Source organism: Populus alba, chromosome 18 (genome assembly GCF_005239225.2).
Source record: "Populus alba chromosome 18, ASM523922v2, whole genome shotgun sequence".
Lineage (NCBI taxonomy): Eukaryota > Viridiplantae > Streptophyta > Magnoliopsida > Malpighiales > Salicaceae > Populus > Populus alba.
In genome coordinates, this window is record NC_133301.1 from 11,454,076 (window position 1) to 11,471,960 (window position 17,885).

Below are 17,885 nucleotides of genomic sequence, written 5' to 3' on the forward strand. Positions count from 1 at the left end.
AACACTAAATAATATAAAGTAAAGAATGGAAGAAATCATTAAAGAAGAAATAGAAAAGGGGAAAAAAAAAAGGGAGAGCTGTTCAACCTGCAAGAGTCTCCGGGCTATATTTGTATAACGTAACTTCGTGGATACCATTGCGTGGCAATGGTCTGTCCCGGATCTTGCAGAGCAGGTAACACGAGATAAGTTCTTGATCTCTAGGCTTGAACCTGTAACCAGGAGGGTACTGATCTCCCTGAGCAAGCCCAGGATTGACACCAAGCTGAGCATGAGACGGGTAAGTAATGCTACTGTTGTTAACAGGATTTGTTAAACCAGCCCCTGATCTCCTTTGGTCCTCCATGATCGACACTAAGGCTAGGAAAAGAAATATACCCAGCTTTCAAGGAAAAGTAGGGTTAGGAAAACGGGTAGACAAACTTAGATATATATAGACACATGTACAGGTGTTGTCTCTACAAAACAGCTGTTCTAATATCAGCAGGAAACAAACTCTTTCAGAATCAGCTATATTCTCTCTACAAAATTGAATTTCCACAGTTTAGTAACCAAATTCCTTATAATTGTTCTAAGTAATTAATATGGCTGTTATCCAACTTTCTTCGGATAAATCAGAGATAACATTACTGAACAGGAGCAAACGAGGAATACGGATTGGCCAAACAGCACTAGTTGACTCCGATACAAAGACAAACTTTATATATATATATATATATATATATATATATAAAGGTTTGTTTTCAAGAACTGATCTATAAAAAAAAAATACAAGATAATTAACAGAACTCCGAAATAAAATTGTTAAAATATCAGTTATTTTTTATTACAGTATTTTTAAAGGCTAACAAAACTCTAACTAAAATAAATCCATGGTCTTAAAAATGACTAAATCTCAGCTGTCCAAATTACTGTATAGTATTACATAAATAAACTAGATAGAAAAAGGAACATCATCTAAATAAAATATTAGATAATAAACTATTTCAAAAAACACTAAATTATATGAAACTTGCTGCAGTCATAGCTACTGCATCATTCTTTGCAAGTTGAAAGAAACTTGTCCCCTTATTGAAACTACTCTTGTCATGTTCTTTTAGATGTTCAATCAAGACCTTTCAATTATTTTTTATCATATTTATAAAAAATTTAGATACCAGCTTTATTTTTTTAATGTAAAATTTCACTTAAAAAACATTAATAAGCAACATGTGTTAAATTTATATAATCATTGAATAAATCTATCTATGTGATAATAGCAAACATATGATCAAAAAGATCAACATAGCCTAAATTAATAAAAAAAATTCTCGAGCAATGTTCACTTTGTATTCGACCTCTAGCTTGTCAATAAAAATATCATTGTTTACATCATCATTACCATTCCTATCATTGTTTATATCATAACTAAATAGACAATCTGTGCTACGTTGCGAACTGAATCAAATTTTTTCTAATATAAAAAAAAAACTAGGACAACTATAATTTAAACAAATATATGTTAACTTTACTAATTAACATGTGACTCGAGATATAAAACCAAAGTAAACCATATAAAGAAAAATAAATAAATTGCTAAGCTCAAGGCTTAATAATTGAATACCAAAGGATTGAAAAAAAAAACAATTTAAAAAAATATGACATTGAAGAAGAAAACTCAAGTCAACCTGATCTACTTCATTAACCCATTACTCATGATATAAGATTGATAAAAAAAAAATTCAAAAGAAAGACCTAATAAAAAAAAAAAAAAGATCACGGTTCAATAAAAAAAAAATCAAGTTATTCCAGGTTAACTTTAGTTACTTGCTCTTGGGATAACTTAGTAGAAAAAAATCCTAAAAATAATGAAGTTCAAGAGCCAATAATTTAATGTCAAGTGATAAAAAAAAATCAATATTAAAAAGAATGGGGGAAAGAAACTCATGTTATCCCCGATCATCCATAACATAAGGTCTAGGTAAAAAAAAAAAAAATTAAAACAAAGAATAAAAAAAAAAAAACTTACATAAAAAAATATTGAAAGTACAAACAGATCACCCTGGAACTAGCATTTCAAATATTAAACATCTATTATTTCAAACACCCTTGAATAGAATTCCCATCAAATGCAATTTATAGCAGGAGCTAAAAAAAGTTCCATGAAAGGACAAACAGAGCACCCTGGAATTAGCATTTCAAACAAAAAAAAAAAAACCATAGGAAACAAATTCCATGTAAGGTTTGAATCTAAATGCATTCTATCTATTGTTCAATTCAGAACTCAGCAATATTCAATGATTTAATTACCATACGCTGCTTGGGCCCAGCCCAAACGGCAACACCCCGCCTGTCCCCTTCCACTGTTTTCGACACCCTATCCGATACACGGACTGGACTAGAGGAGTCAGGAGCCAGAAAAGTGAAGTCGCCCACCGCCACCACACACATACTTTAATGCTTTTTATTTACAGATTTATACAAAATATCAACTTTTATTCGGGTTCAGCGACATTTTTCTTTTTTTAGTGTTAAAATTAGAGTTTTTAAAATTAATACTCTATCATGGATTTTTTTTCAAATTATCAGATTTTAATTAGATCATCCAAATTAATCCTAATTTTTTTTATAAATTAAAATAATATCATTTTAATTTTTTTTAAAATAATCAACGGGTTAAAATTAAAATTGTAATCAAATCTTATAAGATTAATCTATTTACTCAAGTTTTTAACTTTTCTTATTTATTTTAAACTCGCAACCTAAAAGCAACATGGTTCTAAATTAATTTATTAGGGTGGGATCAAATTTTAAAACTACGGTGAAAATGCATCATTTTCTATGCAAATTCGATAAAAAAAAATTTTACTGACATGTAACTAACATTCCCCGGCTTCTCTTTTCACAATCGATATTTTTTTAATAATTTTTTCTCATTTTTCATCTTACATTGCAAGGCTCAATTTTCTTTGACGCTATACTTATTCTCAGGTTTTCTTCTACATTATTTATCCCTTCAAATTATTTTTAATATCAAAACATAAAAATCATCTAAAAATATAAAATATTTAAATTTTTATAAAACATGATCAAACAGTATATAAAAAAAAGAGAGTTTAATATTCTCAGCCTAATTTTATTTTTTTATTTAAGTCTTAATGCTCTAAAATAAAGTTACATTTCATTAAATTGATCCAAGCTTTAAAACCTTAGGGAAAAAAAAAATCTTGAGCCTCTTGCATTTCACTGTATAGTCTAATTTGAAACAATGAAATTTTATTTTTTGGTCATGAAGCGTTTTTTTTTTTTTTTTCATTCTTTTATGTTTGGCATACGCGTGCTTCGCTTTAATTTGGTGAATGAAAGAACAAATGGAATGTTTGACACCACTACCGACAAACGTGTTGGATTCACTTTTTATATATTTAATTTATGCAAATATGGGTCCGGTGTGGAGCCCTGTACTGTTTGTGACGCTGGATCTAATGGAAAAGCGCACCTATCCGTCGGTGCCGGAGGCCAAAACGCGTGCCATGATTCGTTGGCTGGCTCGTCGATGTAAGTGAAATGTTAAGTCTTTTTCTACAGCGAATTTCTTACACTTGTCCAGCCCCCAAACACCCTGTCCACAGCTAAGCTGAGCGTTCGAAACTTCGCCTGCCTTTCTTGTACTTCCATTTCCTCAAGTATAAATACTAACCAGGCTATCTCCTTGATAATCCCACCTCCGAGCTTGCAAAAACTTACTTTATATATCATCCTTGGCATCAATCGTTTCATAATAGCCGATGGCTTCTTTGAATACTGTGCTTGTGCCCCTTGTAGCTCTTCTTGTGACGGTTGCATCAGCAAGCAACTTCTACAACGATTTTGATATTACCTGGGGAGATGGCCGTGCTAAGATCCTCAGCGACGGCGAGCTCCTCGCTCTCAACCTTGACAAGGCCTCTGGCTCTGGATTTCAATCCAGGAATGAGTATCTGTTCGGAAAGATTGACATGCAACTCAAGCTTGTCCCCGGCAACTCTGCAGGCACTGTCACTGCTTATTATGTAAGTGAACCTGATTGTTTGCCTCAAGTAAGTCACGAAACAATCATTGTATGTGACTAACAGTAAACTTGCTTTTTGTCATATGAATTTGCAGCTGTCATCAAAAGGGTCTGCGTGGGATGAGATAGATTTTGAATTCCTGGGGAATTTGAGCGGTGATCCTTACATCCTGCACACTAATGTGTTTAGCCAAGGCAAGGGCAACAGAGAGCAGCAGTTCTATCTTTGGTTTGACCCAACTGCTGATTTCCACACATATTCCATTCTTTGGAACCCACAGCGCATTGTGTAAGCATCAATCTTCAATCCTGCTCCGTGTACAACGTTAATACATGCTGTGTTACTAATTTGGTTTTCTTTTTCTCTGCTCCAGCTTCTCTGTGGATGGCACTCCAATTCGAGAGTTCAAGAACCTGGAGTCCGTGGGGGTTCCCTTTCCGAAAAACCAGCCGATGAGGATTTACTCGAGTCTATGGAATGCTGATGACTGGGCTACAAGAGGTGGCTTGGTCAAGACAGATTGGGCCCTAGCTCCTTTCACCGCTTCTTATAGAAATTTCAATGCCGAAGCTTGTGTTTTGTCTAATGGGGTATCTTCCTGTGGCACAACCACTTCTCCTCCGGCCTCCACCTCGAATGCTTGGTTCTCAGAGGAGCTTGATTCAACAAGGCAGGAGAGGTTGAAATGGGTCCGGGAGAATTACATGGTATACAATTACTGCAATGATGTCAATAGATTTCCCCAAGGTCTACCTACGGAATGCAGCATGTCCTAGGAGGAAGACGTCCTTGCATTACCTGTCCACGTTTTGCCACATAAGATATTCAATTGGTTTTTGTAATTAATCATTTGGTGCAATTCTTTAATTCTTTTTCACCAATCAATTGTTTTTAATGTAATAAGAATCCGCAGTATTTCGATGAAAGTAAAAGGTATTCCTGGCTTTCTCCTAAGCTTTGGATTAGAAGAAAATTTAGAAAGGAAAAACAAAGGTTTAAAACCAGTAATTAATGCTAGAAAATAAGGTAAAAAAGATCTTTAAATTTACATAAACAATACAAAATTAATCAACCTTAAATACTTTTCTTCAACCCCTTTTTTTATAAGAATTTTAGAAAACTAAAAATTGATAAACTTACTTCATTAACAACTTACATTACCAATAATAAACCAAAATCAAACCTAAATGTTTTTTTTAATTTAAACCAGGTTTTTTTTTAGCTAAAAGATTTATTCCAATTCTGAAAAATTGTTATAAAAAAAATTAATTAATTCCTTCCATTCAAGGGATTGACAAAAAAATGGGCAAGAAAAAATAATTATTCATGGAACAAGTCTTATTTCAAATTTTAGATAGTAAAACATAATTTTTTATAATTCAAAATATTGTTTTACAATAAACTTAAACACAAGTCTAGGCTCAACCCAAAACGCGTGTAAGTGGGTGGGGTTTGAGCCCAAAACTCACTTTACTTATAACCCCTCTCATATAAAATTTTGAATACTTTTTTTTATTCAACTTTAACTTTTCACTTTGTTTTTTTCTCTCTACGTGGAATAGAATTCTTTTAAAGAGTTTTAGATTTCACCAAATTATATTAATCAATGGTTATTTGATATCAATTTCTTTTTCGCTCATAATTTATTTAAATCATTTTAATATTTCAAATTAAAAAACTTAGAGATTAAATTCCAACAAAGCTTTAACCCAAAAAGTTAATGGACCTCACTCAAATGTGATGCACAAACCATGTTTTTAAATAAAAAATTCCCAAGAAACCAATAAAACAAGTAAAAAACAATTTCTATTATGAACAAGAGAGGTTTGATGCTTTTGAATTCATTGTATTAATTCTACTTCCTACTCGCAGTATGCTCTTTATGATCTCGGCTCATGATTCAATTGCCATGTATTTAGCTATTGAGCCTCAAAGTTTATGTTTTTATGTGATCGCAGCATCAAAAAGAAAGTCTGAATTTTCCACGGAAGCCGGCTCGAAATATTTGATCTTAGGTGCATTTCCCTCTGGAATCTTATTGTTTGGGTACGACCGGACAACTACCGATATCTATTAATATCTTTTCTTATAATGTTGTTGTTAAATTTATTTATCGTAAACTCTCGGATCGGGTATTACTTAGATGTGAAACTTGCAGACCTCATTGGTTGTGATATTGATCGTCACGGGGGGAACGAAATCTAAGAATATATAGACTTGTAGAGACCCTCTATGTAGTTGTCTATCTAGGGCGATCGATCTACATCTTTCCCCATAGCCCTGGGGCTGTGTCTCGATCTCCTACGTGCGAAATCTGAGGGACTAGTTCCTATGGAGATTCCCCTTGGTCTAATTCCACGCCTTATGACGTTTCGAAAAGGGAGTCGGTGTGGCGTAAAGTGAAGATCACGGGAAGTAGAGAAGAATTCCCTTTCTGGGGTATTCCGAAGGTGTAACCTAGACAACGAAAAAGGGGCCCGATACTTCAACTAGAAGAGCGACCAGTTGGTTCACCAAACCCCGACCCAGCGTTACACGTTTTCCAGGTCCGAAGGGATCCAGTGCCCAATTACCGACTCCTCCCGGAATTGCGTTATCGGAGCCGAGCCAGGAATGGCCGTTAGTGGACACCCACCACTTTTCACCGGTTAGAGAGGCCCTCTTTAATACATTAAGAAAAGATGTTCACAGGGGACAGAAAGACTCGGTCATAGGAACGTCAGACCACCTACGCGCTGGTGAAAACCACCTCGACCGGATCAGAGTAAACAACAATGTCGAATCAGGCCGCCCCGTCGCCTTGAAAGAATTCACACGCGGCCACCAGCTTTGCCAAAATAAGGAGAGATCTGCTGCTTACTGCTCACGAAAACATTCGACCTATACTTATAGTCAAGTCGTCCGCGTATCTTTCTGATCTCCTTCTATTCAAAAAATTGTTGGCGGATTGCCGGGGAGCGAGACGAAGAAAGAAACGACGCATTAGCCCGCATTCTACTAAAGTCTTTTCACAAGTACTGTGGTAGGAAGGGAGATCTTTCAATTGGTTGGACGCATCTACCTCTGCCTCCCTCGAAGGTGAAACTTTCCTCTAAAGCACGACCAGCCGACTCTGTAGAGTTTTGGGTTGGGAATGGATTGATTTGCTTATATAAGGAGGCCATAAAGTGAAAACGTCCCTCAATGAAAGCGGGGATTTCTGCCTAGCCGTAGGTGTTTGTGAAGGGACAGAGACGTCCTCTTTCTACTAGACTTGTCTCATTAATTTGAAAACTGACAAGCCCACGGAGCGGTGCGCTAGCTTAAGGAAAGCAATTCGTTCATTAAATTCTTCAATCGGGCAAGCTTTCACATATTCTGATTTGGACTCTCTATTTTAGCATTCCTACTTAAAAGATGAGGCTCGAGAGACCTGATTTTTTATGCCTCGACGAGGGATGAAATACCAGCTCTAGCTACAGAACTAGAAGCGAATTAGCTTAGCTCTCGAAACAACCGGCGAAGGATAAAGTTGTCCATCAACGGGTCAATTAATTGCCCATTTTTTGGCTCTACCAGTAATTACAATATCAGATGGGAGAACCAGTTCGGCAATAAGACCTGGAAAGGACATGGCCGGTCTGCGAAGAACAATCAAGGTAGGATTAGCACCCTTCCTCAACAACTCAAAGTTTAGCCTCTTCAAACCTCTCTTTTAAGCTTTTAAGATTCAACAACCCCTTCTACTTTCAACCCTCAATCCGTGATCTCTCTAGCTATCGCTCCAGGTATGTAACTAGCTCGTACTTGGACTTTAAATTTCAGTCTGACACTCGTTCGCTTTCTGATTCGATTTAGTATTTTGTTCTCCGGTCTGTAACGACTTCTTGGTTGGTACAAACCCTCATCTCTTTCCCTATACTAAAATGAATGAATCTCCTTCTTAGTCGAGCTTTCTTTCGTCAGCGGAGGAACCGCTGCGCACCTGTCTCGGTACCCGATAAAAGTACTAGCTTAAGGGACAACTAGCCTTTTTCTTCAATAGTAATCTTCTCTACTTCGCTCCTGTTAGTCGATCCTCTTATACTCTAGCTCTGCTCGTGCCAGGGATGAAATGGCTCGACCAAACGTACGAGGAATGGACGAATACAGCTGTCCCGATTTACACCTTTTTCGATGGGCTCATCTCGCTTGTATCTTATAAATGGGTTGTTGATGCTCTCACGTTAGTGAAAGGAAGAAGTCTTAGAATATGTTATCGATAGCAATAGCTCTGTGCCCTTCGCCAGACCCTTTTTTTTGGTAGGGAAGACCCGCTTTGCTTCATTCCAATGAATGACCTAGATCTTTTGCTTCGAACCTATCTCGAGCCTTTTGACTTTGATCATCATATGAAATATTTCAGAGTTTGTCGTGAGATCGGCACCTTTCTATTCCCAAGTTATGCAAGATAAAGGCTGATATTGATAGAAGAGCCGGTGTCCACTAATGCCCTTCTCGCTCGTAGTTCCCCAATTTTGACATAAAAGGGTCCGCTATGTTTCAGCCCTTGTAATAGCGCATCATGCGCAGAGAATGAGATCACCCCGGGCTTTAGCTGTCCTTGGTATATCTCCTTTAGGCACCAAATGCTGGGAAAAGAATGCCTCCTCTTCTCCACATTCTATGGCTGCTTGAGAAATTCTCCAAATGCTCTCTGGTTGCCAGGCCTTCGAGATCATGAGCACTTTTGATGTGCGTGAGATAGGAGGGATCTTCTTTAGTTGTGCCACCACGTCATATAGGGGCAATTATCTTCAAATGACATAGCAGCCACAATTGCAAGATGGCACATGGTCCATGAAGAATAGAATATTGGTTATCCCACGAGCACAATCAGAGAGCCCTTTATACATCTCAGCTAGGATCAAAGGTACAATTGTGGTTTTATCCTTTGAGCGCAGACAGCTAAAGATTCCGTCACAACCAGGTCAATGGCTCTGATATCGACACCAATAAAGATTTCCGCAAGCAAACGCAGTGGGTAAATCTTGGAGTCGAAACTGAAGCGCGGTCATGTGAGAACCTGTCAATTAAAAATCTTGGTAAATAAGCGAGTCGGATCCCTCCTGCATAACCAAGCTTGAGCTCATCCTGGCGTAGGCCAGCGAATCACGAAGCAGAGAAGTGTAGCCAGAACGAGGCACGACGATACCAAGTTCACCTATATGAAGAAGACCAGAAAGACGATACACTTCTTCCAAAGAGGGTGCGAGCTTATGCCAATTAAAGATCACGATCAGGATCCCAACACTCTACAGCTGCTTCCAGAAGCTCCCAGTCGAGCCTAACTTTACAGAGATCAAAAGCATAAAAGAGTCCTACCTCCTTCAAAGCTTGGATGACCTCATCGGAAATTAATAAAGTAATCTAACCATCCCTTCGTGGCAGCCGCTCCTTCTCTGCCGGATTGGCCAAGGTGATGAAAAATTGGAAAAATGGGCAAGGCCCTTGATCCGGGGGTTGGAAGGGGCTTAGAACAGCTTTCTGAATTGCGAAAGAGTAACCTTTCCACCATCCCCTACTATTCTAGCCTCAGCTTTTGCTTTAGCTCATTCTCTTGTTGATTATGTAAAAGATTCTACGGATGTCTTTGTTGATATTTTAATTTAAGGCTACAGACTCGGCTTCTTTTCAAGCTCGGAAGTGACGATTTGAATGAAATAGAGTAGTTTGAAGGAAAGCATGTGACGGATATAAGGCAGTATATGTAGTAAACGGATAAAGGAGTCGACTCTCTTTTCTTTTTATATTCCGCTCAGGAGATCTTGACCGGGTATTTAGAAAGATCCCTTGTTAAAAGTGGAGATCTTTAGTAAAGAGAAACTGCCTTCTCACTCCTATCTTCATCCTTGTCTGGTCCACGAGGAACTGGAAGAGTAGTAAAGGGAGATGGGCAAAGCAGGGCTAAAACACTAGGCTCTGAGACCGGGAAAGAAGCTGAAGGTCAAAAGCAAGGCGACCAAAGGCCTTAGGGAGAAGAAGAGGTATAGAGCTAAGAAAGCAGGCTAAGAAGCCGAAGGCTAATAAAAAGAAGAGTTGACTCTCCCCTTGGGACTGCAACTGGAAGGGAAGAAGGAGTGGAATTTGCTCCCCCAGTGGAATTCGCTTTCAGCTCTTACTGGCTTCGTCTCGTACTCGTGTATTAGCTACAGCACCCGCATAAGCGGAAACTAGTCCTATCACTAACCTCCTTAATTCTCATTGCCTGGTCAGCATGAAATCAACCGATCTGAGTGGATCAACTGCTTTAGCAGCTGGGCCCATCACTGCAGAGCATCCAATTCCCAACTAATCTATTCAAACTCCAGCGATCGAATGGCAACCAAGAGGAGGCCCCATAAGCTTCGAAGTTCTCCAGGGCCTATCAGTTACTTCCTTCCAGGGCGGACTGACCTAGGGCCGCATCCTTGGCTCACTGAAACCCATATACTAGTCTGCTTCACTGCTGTCTGATATCCCCATCTCTCTTTCTTACCTACCCTCTCAACTTCCGTTGGGATATCACAGAGCAAATTCTATACTCTAACTTTCATTCCCGCTAGCTGACTTGCCTGCGCTTGGAGATTCGAGCACAACAAAGAGCTTATTTACGGAAATTCTTCACATCTGTCCGCTTTCAACCCAAGCGTGAAAAGTCAATGCTTTCTTAGATTTCGATAGAGACAAAGATCTTTAAGCTGAAAACTGGAGTTTAGGGTGCCTATAATATAAGGTCTGAACCCATATTTGGTTTGAATCTCACGATTCTATTAGCAGAGATCGGGTATAGGAGTCTTGGACCTACGCTTTCTAGTTACGTATGAGCAAGTATATCCTAATTTCCAGTCGAGTTAAAGCATGGAGGCTGGTCTTAAAGATTAGAAATGGATTTCTTATACTCCTGACTATGAAAGTAAAGAGACTTAGCAGCATTCCGACTCACTCCTCAACCTGAGAAAGCAGGAGCCGCGGTATTTCACTCAAGATTGGCTCTCTCTACCCGTAGCTTCAGGGGTATTCACCTTTGGCATATGCCCGCTCTGACCGAGATTCTTCCGTACTAGAATTCGGTGGAGGAAGTTTAGGGCACCCGGTTCCGTCGCTAATCGAGTAGCTCCAGAAGCTCGTAATGAGGGATGTGAGGCTAGCAAATAGAGTCCTTTTCTAGCGGCTGCTTGTGAAGTATGGAAGGAGATTCAATTGAAATTCCCAGCAATGGAGACAAAGTAATCCATTAATGTTCGTTCTCGTAATTGAAACTTGCCCTTTCGTTTTTCTTCTTTTATATTATATTATTAGTGAGCACCCTCATCCCACACTCACTTGTCAAAGCATGGGAGAAAAGTCAGTAATGCTATTTTTCCTTCTCTCATTCTATGCTAAAACCTTTCTTCTTCTCTTCTGTTAGCGAAGGCAGAAAGCCTATAAGTTGTTCGTCCTCATTCAGCCTTGCTTGACCGAAGGAGATAGAAGGCTCATCAATCAGTCATAGCCTAAACTGAGGCATTGGAGGGGCATGAGAATTTACAAAGAAGGTGCGCATTCCGATTTGGTCAATCTCATCTCTTTCTTCTCTGCAACTCGGGTAAAAGCCTAGAAGTTAAAAGGAAGTCAAGATTGAATTGGATTTGCTTTCCGGCATTCTGCTTTTGTTTGGATCGAACTCCAAGGGTTGCCATTCTACTAAGTAAGAAGAAATCGAACTCGCAGGAAAATCTAAGTAGCAAAGGGTACGACATTCAGTCAGCTTGGTGAAAAGACTTTCTTTGTCTAATTCCACAGTGCTTTCAAGAGTAATAGTAAATAGAAAGTACCAGGGATCAAACGAGAAGGAAGGTACGACATTGTCAAAATGATTGGAAATCTTCCACGTTTGCCCTTCCTTAGTCGGTAATGAGAGATCTATGTCTAAAAGGAGGGCATGTTGGCAAGAAAGCATTCACCGACGGAAGCAATGCTTTAAGAAAAGAGAGTGAATCTAGACTTGCATCTTCGAGTCTTATTAAAAGGAAGAGATGCTTATTTGTTATAAAGATCCCAAGATCAGCTTTGCTTTTATCGGCATATCCGCTAGTTCAATCACCCTAGAGCTAGAGGGGAGGCACTAGTGGTAGCTCTAATATGTCTAAACCTCAGGAAAACTTTCTAGGCGCAGTACAGGGGTCGAACTCTTTGGATGGTAATAAGTACGGTAAGCCTGAAGCGGTGGCATGGGAACTTCCTTTCAGAAGGACTGATTCGGAAGAGAGGAAAGATGGACTTGCATCGTATTAGAATATAAGGAAGAGTTGCTTGTACTTACTGCTTGCTTACATGCTTACTCGGAACTGAACTATCCTGACATAGGTCCGAGACTTTCCGACGACGCACGGTTCTTTTTCGGTTCCCTGGATTAGAAAGTCTTGAACCCTTACGTCTTTACTCAGAGAAGTCACTCGTGGAGCGATTTACCACTTATGACAGTGAGCAGTGACCTCGAAGAGATCAGCCACCTTACGTACGATTTCCAGCTTTGCTTTGAGTTCACCCGTGGCTTTCTCTTTTTATGTTATCTTGTTTCCACCGACAAAGAAAGAGATAGAGATAAGGTAGTGAAGTGAAACTGAATAGGAAGGTTCCCTCATATGACTACTTATCAAAAAGTGGATACTCTTCACCTCAGGAGCTAGGAAGAACTAAGAAAGCGAACCGGCCGAAGCCGGAGTCACGTGTAAGGAGAGTTGAAATAAGTAGGTATCAATAGCCTTCTTTAAAAATGTCTCTCTGAGTGATCTAGCTATGTTTGAGTTCTAAACCTCATATATACAAGATATGATAGAAAGAATAAAGAAAGCCATTTCTGGGGCAGATATAGGAGGTCAAGCGAAGATCAGAAGGAATAGCTTTCTTCCAAAAATCCCAATTGCCACTAGTTTTGGAGCTTTGAGTGCTCACTCGTCAGTTACCAACTGTAGAGCTGATTCTACGTCAGAAAACTTATCCATCATAATGGAATAGAGCACGAAGGATGTCATGATGTACTCTTTAGGATCCCCTTCCTTATTCTTAGATGTCTAGTCTAATTTAAATATTGTTAACCAGGAACTATACCCCTAATCTGCTCGAGAATTTTGGCAGCTAGAAGAGAGAGTTGAAGCAGATAATCTCTTAAGGACGAAAAAACACACTATAGCTCGATCCTCATTCCTTCTTACTTAGGAAATGTGACGTATCTTTAGAACTCAATCAATTCCATCGATCGGCCGGAAAGCCTATCTCTTTTGGTACAGAGGACATAGGGGCGAATGCTTGAATGGGAGAGGCTAGGAGTTGAACCTAGATTACACACTGACCCGCTCTACCACCGCTGGAATATGTCCACAAAGAACTGGTAATTTCACTTCCATGGTGAGAACGCTGGCTCTACTTAGTAAGGACTTCCAGTTTTTATGAAATGGAAGATCCAGATCTTGGAGCACCTAATCAACAAGTTGAGGAGAAGGTATGAAATCCTCAGTCTCCTGGGGCAAGTGGGGGCGACACACTGAATGAACCAACTCCAATGGAGCAGGATCAAGAAGAAGTTCAGCTACGTAAAAGTGAGCGTGACCCTCGTCGTCGATTTGAGATTGAGGGAAAGGCCTTCATGCTAGCTCCGGTAGATGAAGAGAAAGACTAAAGAAGAGGCTCTCGCAAGACTTGCTAGGGAATTCCTTCAAGCAATGCAGGACGAGATGGAGTCGATGAAAGCAAATCCAGTCTGGGACTTGGTTGACCTTCCACCAGGGCCTCAGACAATCGTAACAAATGGGTTCTTAAGATTAAACGCAAAGTGGACAGATCTATTGAAAGGTATATGTGACTAAGGCTTTACATAAAAGGGAGGAATCCATTATGAGGTTCTTAGACCAGTTCTTAGATTCGTCTCCATTAGGCTCATTCTAGCCATTCTCGCAACATCTAGCTAGATCTAGAGCTCAACCAAATGTTAAAACTGAATTTCTTATTTTAATGGGGATCTTTATGAATAGATCTATATGGACCAATCCGTCGGCTTTGTTGATGATGGACAGGAGCGCAAAGTATGCAAGTTCAAACGAGAAATCTATGGCTTAAAGCAGGCGCCAGTGCCTTGGCTAAATTCCTACCTTCGGGAGAATTAGGATTCCATCGTAGTGGTTCTCCCTTGTTGACCAAAGGAGTGCTTTAAAAGGTTAGAGTCAGAGAAGGAGTGGTTTACTTGGAAGGAGAAGGAGAGGGTAGTGCGGAAGCGTCTTCTCTTTTGAGTTTGACATAGTTAGGTGTAGCCAACTTTCGTGGAGAATTGAGTAGGCGCATGCCGGCTAAGACCCCCCTCCTTCTAGTACCTGACCAAGCTCCAGTTGACCCTGAACCGGAAAGCGGAAAGAGAAGGAGAAGGAGAGCCAAAGGTAGCATAGCTTCTTCCAGTTCCAATTTCTCCATTTTGAGCTTATCCGTACATCACCTTCTTCCTTCCTCGAGTGATTTCATCCCTTCGGTCTCCTATTGGAAGATCTTTTAAGGTCATAAGCAGTAGTCAACCCCTTATTATATCAAAGAAAGTACTAAATGAGAGACTTCTATTTAGATATATTTTTAGTACAACTGAAACTATGTCTTATGGTAAGCGGACGCCACTTTTCTCGTCGGCGATCACCGTGAGATCTCTTGAGTGCTAATAAACTCAAACTAAATGGCACGTATGCTTTCACCAGGACTTCTTCAAGAAATTCCCCCATTGCTCCCTTTGTCAAAAGTTCTAAGGAATCATCAGTAACTATATACTCTGTCGGTTAGTCTGACTTCCTTTTCGGGCACGAAGGAATTACAATAGAATCAGGGTGCTCAATCTTCTCTCACGAGGACAAAAAGCATGCTTCGCAATCAAGCTAGAAAAAGACTCATCTGCGAAGACTAATAAAGAGAGTCCCTTACTCTAAAAGTAAAGTAAAGAAGAAGTAGTAAACTCCTTCCTCTCGGGCGCACTTCATTTCTAATCATTCAGTCTTATTTCCCTTGGTCCCTCAGACAGTCCCCAGCCGGTCAACGGTTGCAAGCCAATGCTTCTTAGAAAGTCAAGGCAGTCTATCCAATCAAATCAGTGCCTTTGCGAGTGTGAATGCGAGCGGGAAGTCCACTCAGTCCAAGCCCCTTTCTGGCTTTTCATAAGAATGCCAATCAGTCTGTCCAAGGAAAGAAATCCGGTCGGTGCGGGAAAGAAAGGCAGTACGGTACGGTACCACTGTCCATTCTATCCATTCATTCCTCTTAGTCCAGGCAAGCATGCTGGGGTAGTCAAAGAGGAAGATTTTCTATCTTTTAGCAACAACCAACCTAGGTCTCTTTGAATCCGATGTCTTAGGAGAAGGAATAAGAGATGAAAGCAATGTCTCTTGTTAGCAGTCTAGTGAGCCTACGCTCATTCCAGTCAGTCCGAGCAAGTAAGAATAAATAAGGAAAGTCGCTAGGGAAGTAGGAAGTAGGCTTAGCTCTTGTGCACATCTTTTGAGGGGTTTACTTGCTTACTTCTTAGAGTAAGGTGAGAGGAGATTTTTTCATAAACCATTTCTTTCTCGATGCTTTTCGGTTTGGAACTCTGTTTTCATCCTTCTTCAAAGGAAGGAGTCATCCTCATCGAAGAGTTCGGGAGCTTCCACGACAAACTCCAAACCCCATTGAAATATAGCCTTTTCTCTTCTCTCTCTATTTCACTAAGGAAATAAGGCCTCTGTGATCCTCTCTAAAGGCTGTTCAAAGGAGGCTGTGGTCAATCAATTCATTCAGCTATAAGAGCTACTTTCTTTTAGGCTGCCTTGCCCATTAGCAGTACAGTCTAGCTCTATTTACCTCTTTCTAGGACGATGAAGGTATGTTGAGACTCTCCTCCAACGATGCTGTTGTGAATGTTTTTGGACTATTGACACTATTTCCCAGCACTTTTGGTAGAAGATAGGCTGAAAAACCGTCCGGCCCAGGGGGCTTTAAAGGCTCCCATGGCGAAGACTGCCTTTTTTGACTTAAAGTCTGGTGAGAACTGGTCCGAGCATACCGTTAACTATGCTATAAGATGAGCCATATTGCAAAACCGAACGGGGGCACGCCAGCGCTCCGTCTTTCAATTGAGTTCAGTCTATCTGGACTCTGACGTCATCTGGCAGGTTTCAAAAGTATCTGAGGGTAGAAATTTATGACTCTAACCAAAAGTACAATGCACTAAAGCCGCCATGTCTTTCACATGAAAGAGCTTCCCTTCCCTTTCTTTCAAAGAAAAGCCCTACCCAGAAAGAGTAAGGTGCGAAGCCTAGCTGATCGGACCGGGCATGCCTTTTCTTTTCAAGGGGCGTATGGGGGCCTGAAAGTCTTATTGCATCTATGGCATCTTCTTATGATCGGATTAACTATTCTCAAGTGCCACAGCTTTTTCTTGAACAGCAAATGAAATACCAATTGCAGCAGATAGGCATTCAGTTAGCTTTCATCGGAGTACGAGAGCAGTGGATGATTTCACAATTACCCAAACTAGAGCAAGGGTAAGCACCGTTACTGATTACCTGACTGAACCACCAGGAGCTATTCTTTCGCAAAGAGCTTATTCGTGCACATGCACAAAAGCTTATTCTTGCAAAACCTATTCTCGCTTACAGAAGTACTATCCTGCTTAGGAAAGGGAATCTTTGATTGAAGGAAGGTATTCGTGTACGGGAATCAAAGTGATTAGAACAGAACTGAGCTTGCCGGCGAAGAAGCAACGGACGCTATTCGTGGACTGAGCAAGAGACAGATAGAGTTGATTAAAGCGATACAGATCGATTCGATAAGAGCTAAAACGGAAAGGAAGATTTCATTAAGACAGATGTCGCACATACTGATCACGCATAGCGAGCTGAAGGCCTAATTGCTCCTATTCGATCGTTTACTAAAGAGAAATTCCCGATAAACGAAAGGCATGGGACCGCCGCTTTCTTGATCTACTTTAGGACTAGCGAAGATAGAATCAAAGACGAGAAAGGCGACTCTCTGCCCTCTACTAGCCCGAGTTCAAGCATGTGACCTCGGCATTGAACTTGGTGTACTTAGCCTACTTTCTCTTTACCCGACGGGATTCAGAAAGCAGGAAGTCACTTTCTTTGGATAGACAGGGAATCGAACCCTGCATTAGAGACCTATCTCTCTATCTCTAATTAGACGACTACTTGGTTCTTTAACTACGTAATTAAGATAAGAAAGGCCAGGGATGAGAACCTTCCTTCTCGCTTCCATGGGAAAGTCAAGTAGAGGACCGTCCTTCTATCTCAAATAAGAGAACGGATTCAATCCGATCCCTATCTTACTACTGATTGCCCTCTTGCGGACAAGAGTTTAGACTCCATCTCTGATCAGAAGAGATAACTATCAAGACGTGAGAAGAAAGACCCCGATCCCTTGTAGGACTTGTGATCAGTCCGCTAACAGGCGTGGCAAGGACGGACGAGAAGAGCTTTCTTATTTAAGAGTCTGACCTTATTTAATATTAGGTTCTGCTTGCCCAAGGAGAAGGAGCATCAGCAACCCAACCGTTTTTAGAGGATCTCTTCCCTCTGGGCTTGCAGTAGCAGTTAAGAGGGTTAATAGGTCCAGCGAGATTGAATATTCGCGGCGCAATCCTTTTACCACTGAGTTTGCGACAGTGGTTGGTCACTTGCGGCACAAGAATTTGGTTCAGCTTCGACGGGTGATGCTGTGAGGGATCCGAGTTGGTCTTGGTCTATGAGTACCTGCCCAATGGAAAGCCTCGACAAAATCCTCCACAAGAATTCCAGTTCTCCGAGTTGCCTCACGTGGAAGCGAAGTAAGTAGGAGCATAGTTCTTGGAGT

The 17,885-nt window shown here is 40.3% G+C and overlaps 2 protein-coding genes across 2 annotated transcripts; one reads left to right on the forward strand and one right to left on the reverse strand.

Moving 5' to 3' along the window:
* Positions 1–82: 82 nt before the first annotated feature.
* On the reverse strand, positions 83–2,430 carry LOC140954950 (uncharacterized). The gene is made up of 2 exons (XM_073406168.1): positions 2,290–2,430; positions 83–382 (listed from the first exon to the last, which is right to left on the reverse strand). Exons 1-2 carry the CDS (start codon positions 2,428–2,430, stop codon positions 83–85), a joined length of 441 nt encoding a protein of 146 aa, XP_073262269.1.
* A 1,288-nt stretch (positions 2,431–3,718) lies between these two features.
* On the forward strand, positions 3,719–4,908 carry LOC118051698 (probable xyloglucan endotransglucosylase/hydrolase protein 23). Its single transcript, XM_035062423.2, has 3 exons — positions 3,719–4,031; positions 4,126–4,319; positions 4,405–4,908. Exons 1-3 carry the CDS (start codon positions 3,768–3,770, stop codon positions 4,805–4,807), a joined length of 861 nt encoding a protein of 286 aa, XP_034918314.1. The 5' UTR covers positions 3,719–3,767; the 3' UTR covers positions 4,808–4,908.
* Positions 4,909–17,885: the final 12,977 nt, after the last annotated feature.

Coding starts and splice junctions, on each gene's coding strand:
- LOC140954950 (XM_073406168.1), bottom strand. CDS start 2,430: ATGTGTGTGGTGGCGGTGGGCGACTTCACTTTTCTGGCTCCTGACTCC. Junction 383..2,289: donor CTGGGCCCAAGCAGCGTATG/GTAATTAAATCA, acceptor TTTCCTTGAAAG/CTGGGTATATTTCTTTTCCT.
- LOC118051698 (XM_035062423.2), top strand. CDS start 3,768: ATGGCTTCTTTGAATACTGTGCTTGTGCCCCTTGTAGCTCTTCTTGTG. Junction 4,032..4,125: donor GCACTGTCACTGCTTATTAT/GTAAGTGAACCT, acceptor ATGAATTTGCAG/CTGTCATCAAAAGGGTCTGC. Junction 4,320..4,404: donor TGGAACCCACAGCGCATTGT/GTAAGCATCAAT, acceptor TCTCTGCTCCAG/CTTCTCTGTGGATGGCACTC.